Source organism: Centruroides sculpturatus, unplaced genomic scaffold (assembly GCF_000671375.1).
Source record: "Centruroides sculpturatus isolate CEXI.00-Female unplaced genomic scaffold, Cexi_2.0 scaffold449, whole genome shotgun sequence".
Classification (NCBI taxonomy): Eukaryota; Metazoa; Arthropoda; class Arachnida; order Scorpiones; family Buthidae; genus Centruroides; species Centruroides sculpturatus.
The window spans coordinates 416511-433033 of record NW_019384714.1 but is presented as its reverse complement, the minus strand read 5'-3'; the positions used below and the strand labels follow the sequence as shown (position 1 = coordinate 433033).

The window sequence follows — 16523 nt, the reverse complement described above, 5'->3', positions numbered from 1 at the left end:
TTGTGGTGATTCTTGTAGCGATGTGTGATGGGTTCCGCGAACAGACCGACACAAAATAAAAGAAACGAATTAAATAAAATAAAATCCGGTTCCCTTTTATTATCGCCAGAAAGAATCGAAGCAGGTTCTTTATGGATCCCAACTTCTCGAGTACAAACACTCGTACAGGCTTGCCGTCTATTACAACAAAGATATCACGTGCTATACGTGACCCGACAATCAAGCGCGTGTAGATCTAAAACTAGAACTTAACCTACTTATAACTATCGAAAGAAAGATTAGATAGGAGAGAAGATAGAACAAGACAGAAATACCCGGGTTTCCTTTCCTAACGTACGTATAATACTGGGGTGAGATACCACTCTTTGTTTTCGTCGTGACTCCTTTGGTCGTCAGCGTCCTTTCTTTTCCTTGCACCACGTGTCCCTTCTTGACTCTCCGTAACACACTCACTTCACGCACTCTCACGCTGCTCGAGGACGATCCTTTCTACCACCTTGCCTTCTCTCGTCCTGGTACAAGAATGAGTTCCCTTTCCTTCCTGCAAGACCCCCTGGGTCTTCCTCCTATTGTTCACCGGGCTTTTCTTCGAAATGGTAATCCCACCCCAAGGGTAAGCGGATTAGAAGGGAAAATTTAGAAAATAATCAAGATAAAGAACAAAAGAGTTTCTAAGACTAACTTATATTACATAGAAAACTATAAATTATATGGCCGATGGCCACAACAGTAAACACAATTTTTATTAAAAAAAAATTTAGGCTTAACATCGATGAAAATTCAACATGGCGTCACAGGCAACAAATAAACATTTCAACATCAAATAGGTTAAAGGCTAAAGTCTTAAAGCAACAACAACGACACATGGATGATATGGATGATAGGAAAGCTAGGGCAAGGAAAAAGAAGAAAAAAAGAGAGAGGGGAAAAAAATCACACTATCAGTTTTCATTAAAGTAAACATGATGAAAAGTGCAAAAGAAACTGAAAATGTCAATATTCTAACATCTGTGAGCAAATTTAATGCTTACTTGAAGAAAAAAATATTGAATAATGGAGTTTTTACTTAAAAATTGTAAAATTTTGTACTGAGGATTTTCCAAATTCTAGAACCATGTTGTATGGGTGATATTCCTAATTTTCAAACTGTGATGTAGAAGTGCTGTGTTGTACATACAAGGGTTGTAGAAGTGCCGTGTTATATATACAGTAATACCCCGAACTTACGCGATAGGTGGGACCGAGCGGTAACCGCGTAAGTCGAATTCGCGTAAGTCGGGGTATTAATGTATATATATATACATACATACACAATACGGTATATGTACAATTTAATTCTATTCTAGTGAATTCTGCAAAGTGTAGTTCATGAAACAGAAGGATAATGAATGACATCAGATATTTCATGTCAAAAGGCATGCAGTTTTTCAAACTTTTTAAAAATTCATATTAATTTACAATTTTCTGATTTAAATAAAGATGAACAAAATTAACGACAAAAATTTTAAAACCAATTAACCATTAATGAAAAACTGACTTAATATATTGGTATAATTAATCTAACTTTCTAGGAATACCTTACAATTACTATTCACATTTTCAGTTCGAGGGCAGATGTTAATGAAGTAGATATAAATAAACAATTAGTATTACAGTTTTAAAATAAAAACAAAGTGTAAAAATATTTTAATTCTTGAAGTTAGACTATTTACAAAAATATATTAATATTTTCGAGTCTATCATTAAGTCCTTTTACACAAACCACAGAAGACACAGTTACATTGGTTAGAAGATAAAACTTCTTTAAAAGACAAATAATAAAAAGGTAAAAATTCACAATTAACTACCACTAGAGGGATGAACCAGTTATAAAATTTGGAAAAGGACTTGATAATTGGTGAGAAGATTCTTAAGTTTTTAATGTTAAAAACGTCAGATCCTACAATAAAAGGCTGGTGTTTGATCATTTTTAATTGTGAATTTTTACCTTTTTATTATTTGTCTTTTAAAGAAGTTTTATCTTCTAACCAATGTAACTGTGTCTTCTGTGGTTTGTGTAAAAGGACTTAATGATAGACTCGAAAATATTATATTTTTGTAAATAGTCTAACTTCAAGAATTAAAATATTGAAGAATGTCCTGAGTTAACATTGAATATTGTGAAAGTGTAAAAAATTGTAACTGTAATTTTTTTATTACATTTTCATATCTATTTAATATTCTAAAGTTAATGTTTTTCCAGAAAATATTATGCAATTAAATATTTTTACTAAAAAAATTCATACCTTAATGCTTTTACATATTCAGCTACTTGATCAGCAGATGTCATCCATTCAACATAATCAACAATCTTTCTGAAATTAAAAAATCATAAAAACATTGTTATGCTATCAAACAAATTATTATCTGTACATTTAAATTAAAATGAAAGAAACACTTTGGTTTCATCCATTTCCCAATCATCAAATTTATCAAATAAAGACTTTATGTAATTGTAAAATTTTATGAGTGTTTTGTGAAATAAATTCAATGTTTTCCCCTTTTTGACTTAGATTACTTTTATAGTTACCAGCAAATATCTGTAACTTAATTTTAACAATATATTATATTACTAAAATTAAATTACACAGATATTTTGTATTTTTCTACACATTAACAGATTAAATTTTTTTCATAAATGTTGAACAATATTTAATGCATATTGAACAATGTTTATAAAAATCTTTCTTATAACCAACCATAATCAAATGTTTTATAATTATAATACTGTAATACAGTTTAATTACAATGACTATATTGATAAACTTTATTATGAAAATTAATTATAATACAAAATAGCAAATCTCATTAAACAATACTATTTAGTTACAAGGATAATTATTGTAATCAAACAATATTCTACTTTTTCATTTCTGACTCTTTTTGCTCGGTGAGCAATAAGAAACTTTTTCAGACACATCATGAATTTTACCAGACCTACAGCAGATGCTGAGTGATGAGGGATGGAGACAGTTGTATCTATAACAATTTCCTGAAAAATTCCTAGGATTGTTTGCCTAGGCTTATTCCCAAGTTGCCAATGTGATAGGTTAATGCCATAGCCTGCAATTGGTTGCACCATTAGAAAAAAAAAATTTAACATTCTTGAATTTCATTTTATATATTTACTACTTTTGAAGATATTTAGGTGATGTGCTAGCAATGCTTCTCACTATGTCTCTCTATTTGTCATTTATAGCTGAATGAAGTGCTTGTAATTGATATGAGCCTGCTGATTGCAATTTTAACCTAATTAGTGTGCATTGTTAGATTTGATTTTTAACAATGCAACCTCCTGAAACACACAGCACATCACCAAAGTCAGAAGAAAAATCTAGATGTGTTTAGTATCCTAAAAGGAAGAATAGATTTACAAAAAAATCAATGTAAATGTTGTTCAAATCCAATATGTAAGGAACACTACAACACTGTTTTTGTTTGCCAAAATTGCAATTCAGAAGCTCAATCTGATTCAGATGAGTAAAAATAGAAATTTACGAGTGTAAACATTTTGTAACCTTATTGTATGTTATTGTAAGGTTTAATAAATTATTTTTTTCAAACATTGTTACCATTCAGTGCCTGATGTAATAGTGCTCTGTATGTAATAATAGACATGTTGTTTCCAGTTTATATATTATCATCATAAGCAGGGAAAGACTTGTCATAACCATGGTAAAATCAAAGTTAAAATAATGTTCACAAATAGAAATTTTGTTTGAAAATAATTACTATTCCTACTCTGTAATTTCTAAACCATTAAAGAAATGCCACCATGTGGTTAATGTTTTTTCCTAACATTACAGAAAATGATACAAATGATCCTGCACATTCAAGGATTCCCGGTAGTTAAGTATGTCTTTGTAAATATCATGTTTATAGAAAACTTATTAGAATTGGTTTGGTTTATTTCGTTATGGCAATGTGATATGTGGGTGATCTGCCAAGGAGGATGAATTCTGGGAAGACTTTAATGTAAAACTGGTCCCTATTTAGATGTTACTAATGTGAAGAAACCCAGAAAAATCCATGTGACCAGTCCATTGGCAATATGCAAACCCACAACAGACTAATAGTGTTTGGTGGTTTTATCCATTCGATTACTGGAGGGTACTTACTTATAGGGTTGCAATTTGAAAAAATTGTAGACCTATAAATTCCCACTGTCGTCTGTCTGTCATTCTTAAGAACAGAGTTAGACAGATGAAAGTCGAAACCAGATATGGAAAGCTTAAGAGCAGGAGGTCCAGATTACTATACACAAATTTCTAGTTTGAACCAGAAATCACATTAACTCAATTCAAAAATTTTCTCCTGAACAGAATTAAATACATAACCAACATAAATCTATTTCTGACAGGAAAAGTATGATATACAAGGACAAAACACTATGCAAGGCAAGTGCTACATGTTGTCTGTCACAGTAATGGTGCAATGACAAAATAGCATGTACATTTCACTCTATATCATTGTCACATTAATTAAGTGAATATAATATACAGGTATACCTTGAGTTACGTCATTTCGAGTTACATTATTCTCAATTATACGTTGTTTGTCAAAAAATATATGGAAAAATAAAAATCAAGTTTAAGTCATTTTATTCGACTTTAAGTCCGTCCGCCACAAATATTGAAATCATAACATCACTAGAAAAGCGTTAAAGTGCATAAAATCATATTAAAATATGTACATTTACAATAAATATTAATATAATCATCATAAATCCTAGAGAACGAAACATGAAAACATCTGTGTTTCTGTGTTGTTGTCTTATTTAGTGGTCTTTAAGTGCTCAATATTGGTGTTTTCCATGGTAGCTCCAATATCTACCATTTGGCGTTGTTGTCAGCGCCACTCGATATTGGTAAATTTAATATAAATTAGTTTATTTTCTACTGTCGCAAGATAATTTTAATAACTGTATTTTTTATTTAACCTTACAAAATTATCTTACTTTATAATGTCTTAGAGCAAACCACATTCACAATGTAGAGTCTGCGATGTACTGTAAACATCACCAAATTATTATTATTATTATTATTATTATAACATATTATTAAAAATTCATTTATAAATAAAATACAAAACTGGGAATGGTTATTTGTGGTTTATCCTAGTGACAAGTAAATTTGAAGACAAGTAAATTCGACTTACATCATTTTTCGACTTAAGGCCTCTCCTGGAAGCAATTATTGACGTAAGGCGAGGTATATCTGTATATATATTTTTAAGAATTATATTTAAGTATTTTATTTTCCTAAATTTTTTGCCAATAGATGGTGCTACATGTAAAACCAGCAAATCCAATGTTGACAGAAATGAATTAATATGTAGAAATATAATCAATAATTTGGAGTGGGATATATGACATTATCTAAGTTAGAAGTATGTGAACATAACTGCCACGTTTTGTAGCAATTAGTCAAACAGGCTAGGCATGCATAGCAAACAAACATCCTCATTTATATACAGGTTGCTGTTAATGTAAAAAGAATTGGCAGAGTAAAAAGTATTATACTAATTAATTTTAAAAGTGATACTATAAGATATAAATGCAGTGGAAGAATAACAAAAATATTCATATATGTAACAATAATAATAAGCACACTCAAATGCAGTTTTTAACATTCTTTAAACCTATATTTTCTTTTTTTGTACTCATTAAAAGTAAAGGAAAAAAAAACATACTTCTCTTAGCTTGACTAATCAAACAAAAACATTTAAAACACATTTTCATTTGATAATTAAAATTCCTAATACTGTTATTTTACCTGTTTATTTTATCACCAAATGTTGCATTCATAATTTGACGTAAAAGAATAACAATCCTTCTTCTAAACCATTGATCTTTGCTTTTTAAATCAAATACTTCATCCATTAACAACAACATTATTCGTAATGGAATATTATCTTCTCCCTGTGAAGAAAACAAAATTGCTAATATTTATTAATTAAAAAGAAATAAATAAATAAGTTTTTAATTATTTCAGACTCACTTCAATATCTATACCAGCAGCCACTTTTCCACTTCCAACAAGTCCAGGATTAAGTGATGGATTCCATTTACTTCCCAATACTTTGACTAGTCCATCTCTAAGACCATCAATAAGTGTATCTGGCATTGTTTTAACAATATTACCCACCGATTTAACGGAAGATTTTAATGGATTAACTAAAGTGCCAACCTGAAATGCATTTTTATTTCTAAGAATTATTTTTTTACAAAAATAAAAATAAACATTAAATTCTTACAGTTCTTGAAAGCGGACGTCTTCCTCTTTCATATATCTTTGGTTCCAAAAAATTTAAAATCATTGCACATAAACCCTGATTAGCATTGAGCATTTCTGATGAGCATATAATTTGAAGGTATTCATTAAGCTGTTCAGCACGCTTTTCTAAAAACTGACGAGCAAGATTATTGAATGTCTTTTTCCCAGGAAATTTAAGACTAGATAGATGAGGAAACTAGAAAAATAATTTTTCATTAAATATAAATGATTTAAAATCCAAAAATAAACATTTTGTTTTATTATAAACAGTAAAATTATTACTAATATACCTTTTCTATCACAGACATATGGAAGTCATGGAAATCACTATATCTTCGTACTAAATACCACCTTTCTTCTGATTTATTACTATCTCTTTTTGTTACACAAATGGCATATACAGCATAAGTTCGACCAGAATGATTTGTTATTCCTACAAAAATCCATAATTACAAAAATATTTAAAAAGTAAGAAATCATAGTAGTTAAAATTCTTTCAGTACTAAGAATGAGTTAATTATTAATATTTTAATCATAATCTTACTTATTTACAGATAACAGATTTTGTAAAATTAATTTAATAAATTAAGACAGTCAATTTTCTCAGAGATTCTTCTTGATTAGTACTAAACTGAATAAATTTTTTCATCTGCATTGTTTGTTAAATGAAATGACATTTGTGATTATAATTTAGATATCCTAAATGTTATATTAATTTTTCTTTTTAAAAATATGTCAATCTAAATAATAAAATTATAATCCATCCTTGAATCATTCTAAAGAAACTAACATTATGAATTTAAATATAAAATATATGCAGGAAATCATTTGCATAATATATTAACTTCTCTGTTGGAACAAAGTGAACACATTGTAAGGAGTCAAGTCCAAATGCCATTTTTGTTTCTGGGATTTTGTTTTAGTCATGGTTATAATTTAGTTTAATAATGTTTTACTTTATTTGTTTAACCCTTCTCCTCCCAACTGGCTCTACAAGTTTTAGTGTTTCAGTTATATCAATTATGTTGGTAAAGTTTTTTAATAGAAGAGTACCTTTCACAAAAATGAATTCCATCAAATCAACCAATAAACATTAAAAAAAATATTATGTGCAAGTTTTCAATTAAAAATTCAATGAATTAAGACCCAAGTTAATAAAATAAAAACCTTTCATAACAATACATTAATGTGAGGACCCAAATGAGGTCCGAAATCATGTAAATTGTGGTGTTCTTATGTTTAAATAATAATGATAGATTAAATATGAGAGGGGGGAGGAAAATCCCATAATTTAAACAATGCGGCACAAAATGTAGACAACGAGTCTCAAGAACAATCGACAGAATGGCGTCGAGCAGACACCTGGAATCGGACCTTTCCCATGACACGAGTTGGTCTCGGTTTTCCCCATAACAAAAGAGACCAATTGGGAAGCAAGGAAGGAGACGAGGAGCCAATCAGAAGTACGAATAATGGGAGAAAAAACTATAAAAATCCGAAATTCTAGGTCGGAGGAGGCTCTCCTCTGTAGTCCATGAAAGGTTGTGATTTAAATTGTGGTGTGTCGTTGCCAAGAACTTTGGACTCCACCGCTTCCTCTTTCTGATCATCCGCCTTGCTCAGCGACTTCATCTCATCTGCCCCGGGGCCAGACAGATGCCGAAGTCCTCGCCTCTCCGCATCTTCGACAAGAAGAACCCTAGTGAAGGAGTGATTGTCGATGTAAGAATAAATGTTAACAAATAAACGGCTTTCTTCCGTAAAACACTTGTCATCATTTGCCTCCTCCGTCACAGCCCACATACAACCTTCTCTTAGGTTCATCCTGACGCGGGATTAATAGATCCCACCTAGGAGATGGCAACCTTACACAGGTGCCGTGAAGTGGGTTTCAAGTCCCCTATCTCCACCAGGTCGGCTACCTTACATTAATTCATTGTTCATTGAGTAGAAGTTAACATGGCATTACCAAAGTAAGTCTCAATTTATTTCCTCCAGACTATTTCTTGGTTCTCAAAATGAAATTGATACTTAAAGAAAAATAATTTGAAGATACAAAAGACATTAAAAAAATAATTTGATAAAATTTAAACAGGTTTTTTAAAAAATATTTCCAATAACACTGAACAAATATAAATAAAAGTAGGCTGTTTTTTTTCTCAACTTCCAATGGTCCATAGAACAAAACCAGGTGTAAATAACAAAATGAATTTATTATCAAAAGTTAGGTACAGACATGGTTACTTTTCAACATAATCACCATGAAGATTGAGGCATTTTTCATAACCATGGATGAGCTTTGCAATCTCCTCTTCATAGAATGTTGCCGTCAGTAACTTGAGATGGGCCTTAACGTTGTTTTGAAGACTGTCATTAGTCTCTAACCTCTGCCCTCCTAGCCACGTTTTCAGAAAAGAGATGGAAATCACTCGGTGCTAAATCAGGGCTAAACACTGGGTGTTTAAGAAGTTCCAAGTTGGGTGGAAGTCTTCACACCTTTAATGCGTGAAGTTATGACAAATGCCTCAATCTTCATGGTGATTATGTCAAAAAGTAATCATACCTGTACCTAACTTTTGGTAATATATTCATTTTGTTATTTACACTTGTCTTTGTTACACATTGGAGATTGAAAAAAACCACCCTCATATATACATCAAGTCAAGATGATTTTTAAGATTATTATTTTAAATTAAAAAAAAAAGGTAAAAAATAATTTCCTGAAAAATTGAATTATGTATTTCAATTTTTAAAGTCAGGGATGTGTTTTATAAAATTGGAATAAATAAATAAAAATTTTGGTTTCTATTACTATTTGAGAAAACTTTCTTCTGCTTCTACAAAGTTTGATGCTATTTGCTTCATAAATTTACATATAATCATTCCAACATATTAACTTATATAATTTTAAAAATGAAATACCTGTATTATAGATTTCTGCTGATAAAGAACAATCATCTAAACATTCATCAGATGATGAAACAGGTGACACTCTTCCCAAACAATGACTTAAATCTGAAGGTATATAATCTAGTCCATCATCATCTTGGTCCAGAGAATTCAAGCTTAGATTGTCATATGACAAATCATCAGATAACTAAATAAAAATGAATATTTTATTTAGTACAATATGTATAATTTTTCTTTATAAATTGTTAGATTTAATAGCAATTTTTAACATAAAAAATTAATATATCATAGTAAACTTAAGAAATCTAAATAGATCACTATACAAGGTGTGTTCAAAAAGTATTGGACCTTTGGTCGGCAAAAATAAATTTATTGATTTTGATGTACAAAACCCTAATCCCCTTCAAAGTAGTCTCCTTGGTAATGTCTACACTTCTCCCAGCGTTCCTGCCATTGCTGGAAACATTGCTGGAATGCGTCTTTTGGAATGGCCATCAGTCGGTCCGTCGGATTTTGCACAATGTCTTCTCTTGACTAAATTCAGGTTCCTTTTAGCGGCATTTTCAGCTTGGGAAATAGCCAAAAGTCACACAAAGCCACGTGGGGAGAGTATGGAGCGTGACAAACCACAGGAGTGTTATGTTTGGCGATGAAAGCCCGAATCAGATGTGCAGAATGGGCGGATGCGTTATCACGATGGAGCTGCCAAGTTTTGATTGACCACAGATCCGGTCGTTTGCGTCACACAGCATCGGAAAGATGACGAAGGACCTCCTGGTAGTACTCCTTTGCGATGGTTTGGCCTTGTGGTGCGTACTCACGACACACCACCCCACGAGAGTAAAAAAACTGTCATGACCTTTGATATTGCTGCGAACCTGCCGCGCTTTTTTTGGCTCTAGGATCGTCCCCGAAAGCCTGCTGAATCTTGCGAATAATTTACGCTTGGGTATCGCCAAGGTTTTTGGCAAAATTTGATGTAATATCACTGCTCATGTTGTTCAGTAATTTTCCAGCTTAGTGGAATCCGACGAGAGCGCACTACATGACCTCACTCATAGGCCGATTGCCAATGACTGACGCTTCCTGCAGGTGGGAAAAAATTCAGGGCTGTGCATGACTGTCCCCTCCACAACTCCACCGAAGGAGGCCTCTCGCGCATCATTGGTTTACGCGGAAAAAAAAGAGGTCCGATACTTTTTGAACAGACCTTGTATTTAATAGGAAAAATATACAAATAAATATATAGTGAAAGTTTCTTCTCTAACTTCTGTCTCCTCAAGCAGATTGAGGATGGCTCGAGATGTTTGAAATGCAGGTTCATTGAAAATACACCTATATATTCAAGTCAATTATGTATATACAATTTATTTACAAGAAATGTACACAACTTTTTATGACATTACAATGTACTGTACCAAGTAACACACTAATGATCTGGGATGATCTAGAACAATCGAGAATCAGAAGGAATAACTTTCAGGGATCAGATGTCTCTCTGAGAATTTCTGGACCATGGATTGGTTCTGTCTGCACTTTTTCTCTGACTCAGACCTCACCTGTACCTGTACATCCTTTCTGGAGGAGTATAACTTCTCCATCCTCAGTAGGTTTGCCAAGTATCTGGGACCTAGTGCTATCAGCTTCAAGTTTTACCCTCTATAATCCTTCTCTCTGAACCCTCTCCCCAATTTCAATGTGTTTTTAGAGTCAACTTCTGACAATCAGAAAGTTTTTGGTCACTGGAAGAAGCTTACCCTTTACATCCACCTGACCAGAATATGGGTGGTCATCCTTCCATTTGTTTACTTGTTTTGATGTTTTCTATAACTGGAAGTAGTTTATGACTAGATCACACTTGGGTGAAATTTATCAAAACTAAAGGTCTCCCTTGTTTTTCTCTCTGCTCCCAAAATTATACTTTACATATGTACTTATATATTTTTATTCATAGGTTAAAATATAACAATAAATAAAAGTAATGACAAAATCTAACTAATATTACTACAGTGGAACCTCGGTATACGTCTGCTTTAGAATACGTCCAATTCAGAATACATCCTGTTTGGATGAAACAAATTTTGCTCGGTATACGACTTTCGTTCGGTATACGACAAAATTCAATTATATGCGTCATCAATAAACAAGTAGCACTATCGGTGTACTAGACCAGACTAGACGTTCGTGGTGCAACGGTTTATAACTTTGTTTAATTTCTTCTGATTTTAATTCGTAAGTAAAATTTTATTATTTTTATTAATCACGAATCCCAAAAAGGCAAATGAAAAGCGACAGAAAACTAAAAAAATGACTAGAATTACAATGGAACTGATGATAGAGATTGTTGAGAAATACGAAGGTGGCATGAGTGTTCGCAATTTTAACTGTTGTTTACCGTATTCCGAGAACGACGATATGGACAATCGCAAAAAATATAGGCATTACTAAATCTGCTAACGTTGCGAAAGGGGTTAAATCAATTTCTAAACAGAGATTGAAGACATCAGATCATGTCAAGAAATTGCTTTTGCTTTGGATAACTGAAAAACAGTACTGGAGACAGCGTATCGGAAGCAATTATTTGTGAGAAAGCTAAAATGATAAACGCTGATCTCAAGAAAAATCAAGCAGGAACTAGCCAGGAAAGCGAGGTGTTTAAAGCCAGCCATTTTTTTTACACGAGAACGGATTAATAATTTTTACATTACTTCTTATGGGAAAGGTTGGTTTGGTATACGTCCAATTCAGTATAAGTCCAAACATCAGGAATGGATTAAGGTCGTATACTGAGGTTCCATTGTATAAAGAAATTTTAACACCAGAGTAGATAAATTACCCAACTTCACTGCCTGTAACCAGTGTTCTTCTTCTCCAACGCAGAGGACTTTTCAAATGTTTTCAAACCTAATGTGGTTCTTCTTCAGGCACTATGGAATTCCCTATACGAATTTGAATTTCCAGTCTAGAATTAACCATTGCTTTGGAAAATTGTTCTGGAACATTTTCACGTCTGACCGATGGCGTCATTGTAGACTTGCGCATTATTCGTATGTTGTTACTTTAGAGTATTATTGAGGAAGGCTTCCCATGCTGTTGATATCTTCATTTCTTGTTTGAAGTTAATGCAGTGCTTATTCCTGAGGGTGTTAAGGCAAATGTATATGGCTTCTAGCCATCTGAGGTGTTCTGTGCGGAATGTGGTGTGAATAATTCTGGCTAGAGGAAATAGCAGCTCTATTTCTGGGTCGGAGGAGTATACCGCTTAGGCGGTGTTGTTTCTATGATATAGGGTATCTGCTTTGTGTTCCTTGATCCTAGTTACTAAGTTGCATTTAGTGGACCCGATGTAGATTACTTCACTGTTGTCTCTATGATCAATGATGGGCACAGAGTATACTCCCGGAAGTCTGTTGCTGTCTGGAGCGTCTTTTCTGTTCTTAAGCCAATCAAATACTGTGGTGCACCTCCTAAATGCCAAGCGGACATTCTTTTTCTTGGCTATCCAGTTGTATATGGCTTTAAGTGCTGGGTTGTACGTGATTGTTATGTAGTTAACCAGGAAATCATTGGAATGAGTGGTGTTGTTGGATTGTTGTTGGGAGTACCTTGTTGTTTATCTTGCATAAGCTGTTATGATAGCCATGTTGTTTAGCTATTTGCTCAATGTGTCATATTTCAGAAATGAAAGCTGATTGTGACAAGGAATGTGAATATGTTCTTTTGATTAGAGTGTTGAACGCTGCCATCTTATACTGTGGTGGGTCACATGATGTTGCAGATATATACAAAGGTTGAGCAGTTGGTTTATGATACACTTCTGTATTGATGGATGATCCCTCTATTTTGATGTTAATGTCTAAGAAGTGCACTTGGGTAGGGTGGGCTTGGTCTATTTCCACCGTTAATCCATAGGGGTTATCGTTGATGGAGTCGATTAGTGCCAAGATATTTGGGATCTTCTTCCATAGAATAAGGATATCATCGATGTATCTTTTGTATAGAAGAATGTGTGGGAGTTGAGATGGTAAGAATTCTAATTCGAGTTTCCTCATCACAATCTTGCAGAGGTCTCCTGCGACTGGGCTTCCCATTGGTACACTACATTGTTGTTCGTAAGTGATTCCGTTGAATTTGGAGAAGGAGTTGTAGCAGAGCAGGTGTGACATTTCTAGGATGTTATGTTGTAATGTGTTATCTTGGATCATGTGCATGAGCATATCTCTTATGACACAAAATTCCAATGGGAGATTGATGGAAGGGTATAAAGATTTGAAGTCCAAGACAGTTATGAATTTCGGAGGTGTCGATATCTGTTTAAGAATGTTAACTAGGTCTGCCAATCTGGTTATGGTGTGTGGGTATCTAGTATCACACAGATTATTAGTACCAGTTGAGGTACTAATAATCTGTGTGTAGCTCTCTCTAAATTGATAGTTGGTGTTCTGGCCTTGTCCATCACAGGTCTGAGTTCTCTTCCTGGTTTGTGAGTTTTTGCGAAAGCAAACATTCTGGGGTGTCAGGTGTGGCTGTAACAATGTTGGTTGTCCCCAGTCGTTTCACTAGTTTAGAGCTGGCGAAGAGTTTTACCCTGGCTTGTAAAATAAACAAAATAATGCTCAAGATAAACAACAAAATACTCCAACAACACCTCTCATTCCAATGATTCCTTGGTTAACTACATATCAATCACGTACAACCCAGCACTTAAGGCCATATACAACCGGATAGCCAAGAAAAAGAATGTCCGCTTGGCATTTAGGAGGTGCACCACAGTATTTGATTGGCTTAAGAACAGAAAAGACGCTCCAGACAGCAACAGACTTCCGGGAGTATACTCTGTGCCCATCATTGATCATAGAGACAACAGTGAAGTAATCTACATCGGGTCCACTAAATGCAACTTAGTAACTAGGATCAAGGAACACAAAGCAGATACCCTATATCATAGAAACAACACCGCCTAAGCGGTATACTCCTCCGACCCAGAAATAGAGCTGCTATTTCCTCTAGCCAGAATTATTCACACCACATTCCGCACAGAACACCTCAGATGGCTAGAAGCCATATACATTTGCCTTAACACCCTCAGGAATAAGCACTGCATTAACTTCAAACAAGAAATGAAGATATCAACAGCATGGGAAGCCTTCCTCAATAATACTCTAAAGTAACAACATACGAATAATGCGCAAGTCTACAATGACGCCATCGGTCAGACGTGAAAATGTTCCAGAACAATTTTCCAAAGCAATGGTTAATTCTAGACTGGAAATTCAAATTCGTATAGAGAATTCCATAGTGCCTGAAGAAGAACCACATTAGGTTTGAAAACGTTTGCAAAGTCCTCTGCATTGGAGAAGAAGAACACTGGTTACAGGCAGTGAAGTTGGGTAATTTAACTAATATTACTGTTACAATTAAAAATTTTCTAGGTAAGTAACAAGCAAGTGAAACTATTTAGTACAATTTATGTTTATGAATATTTCCAAAGTATTTTAGTATATCATTAGAAGCAAAAGGAGACAAACAATAAGTGAACACCTAGATTTTATTCTTTGTACTTTTGTCATGATTTTGTAATGCTTGTAAATGCTTTTAATATTTGAAGTCTTAGATTATGCTGGGTTGTTTCAATTTCTTAGCATTTAATTTTGAAGTCTCAGATTATTAGATATAGATAGATAGATAACAAAGATATTCCTTTAAAATTATATAGTTTTGAAAGGAAAAAAACTTTCTACTCATAAATTTCTTCATTAAAGAATTAATATTTATTAATAATGAATATTCCATTTTGTACTTATCCAATATGATAATAAAAATCATAACATATTTATTGTGATATCACTGTAAAAATGAATTCAAATTCATTTGTCTGGATTTGTTTTTCAATGAAATTATTGTAGAGTCAACAATCTTATTATATTGTGGAAAACAAAGGATGTAAAACAAATTTGCATAGAAAACAGTTTATGAAATTAAAAAAAAAATTAAACTCTTAAGCAACTTAAATAAGATTAATGACCTTAAGCAAATGTTGTAGAGTACATAGTACATGATCATTAGCGACAAAGGAAAATGTATCAAATAAAGAATCATGCACAGTACAAGGTTGAACAAAATATTTATTTTTGCGGAACAGATACAGGTTCTTAAGGAGTCCAACTAGATAACAACAAACAGAAACACAGCATCACCAAAAATTATTAGTAAACAAATGACAAAAATATCATGACATATACAGGGAACTGAGCTCAGGTAATGTGCTAATGCTAACTAATACTTAAAACTAACTTACACTAAAAAAGAGAAAAGTCAGAAAGGAAAGGCAATGAAATTTAGATAACAGAAAACAATAAAATATCCAGGATGTATGTATAAATGTTACACACTTTTGGCAGGAGGCCACGTGGAACCAACTTGGACTGATTTCCAGTTATTGTCTTCCTTTTCCCTGTTTTTTTTTTCTTTTATTTATTTGAGACTTGCAGTATTGTCACTTCAATAATTTCACTAATCCTTCTCAGACTAGTTCTGTTTCACCGGTCTCACTGATCTCAACAACAAAAAGCACCATCTTTTCCTTCCTTACTTTAGCTGAAAGATGACCCACTTGCTCCAAAATGTGTCCTCAGGTAGCCTTTCCCCTCTTTGTTTCACATGGTTCCATGAATCAACTTTCACCACAAGGGAATAGAGCAAGAATAAAAGTTCTAGAAGAAGGAACAAAGAACAAAAGAAATATGCTAATACTATGACTATGTGAAAATTATATAATGGTATATGGCCACAATGTTAACAGAACAAAGTTTGACTGGCGAACAAAATGAAGGTCACTCTAAAAGTTATTGAATGGAATGGTTTCACAAGCATTCCTTCTATTTGAACAGTTTTTATAAATAGGTGTGGTCTTCTATTAAACAAATGTCCAATGAACAAAATATCCATTTTGCAGAAATATACAGTTCTCCTTTATATAACATGGTAGTTATATTCCAAAAAGTGCTGTGTTATGCAAATCCATGCTATAATGAAACAAAAGTATACTATTGTTTTTTGTTACTAAGAAATATATTTATTAAATTAATTAACCAACAATCACAATTAAAAGTGCATTATGCATTAATATTAATTTTAGTTAAATGAGGGCATTTTCTTTTTACAAAGTATCATCACTTTCTAAGTTTTTCTGTTGAACTTGATCAGAAATATCAGCAACATTATCATTTTTTTATATAACAAAATAAAANGTGTCATGTTATGCAAATATGTGCTATACAAAACAAAGGACTGATGCAA

The 16523-nt window shown here is 32.9% G+C and overlaps 1 protein-coding gene across 1 annotated transcript in view; it reads right to left on the bottom strand.

Moving 5' to 3' along the window:
* The window catches only part of LOC111627894 (sorting nexin-13-like), a 101514-nt gene that overhangs the window by 16301 nt on the left and 68690 nt on the right, over positions 1 to 16523 (bottom strand). Inside the window, exons 25-30 of the mRNA XM_023371575.1 lie at positions 9237 to 9411; positions 6605 to 6747; positions 6295 to 6510; positions 6039 to 6227; positions 5814 to 5959; positions 2286 to 2354 (exon numbers count right to left, since the gene is read on the bottom strand). Of these exons, the coding sequence (XP_023227343.1) occupies positions 2286 to 2354; positions 5814 to 5959; positions 6039 to 6227; positions 6295 to 6510; positions 6605 to 6747; positions 9237 to 9411 (938 nt within the window). The remainder of the gene's footprint in view (positions 1 to 2285; positions 2355 to 5813; positions 5960 to 6038; positions 6228 to 6294; positions 6511 to 6604; positions 6748 to 9236; positions 9412 to 16523) is intronic.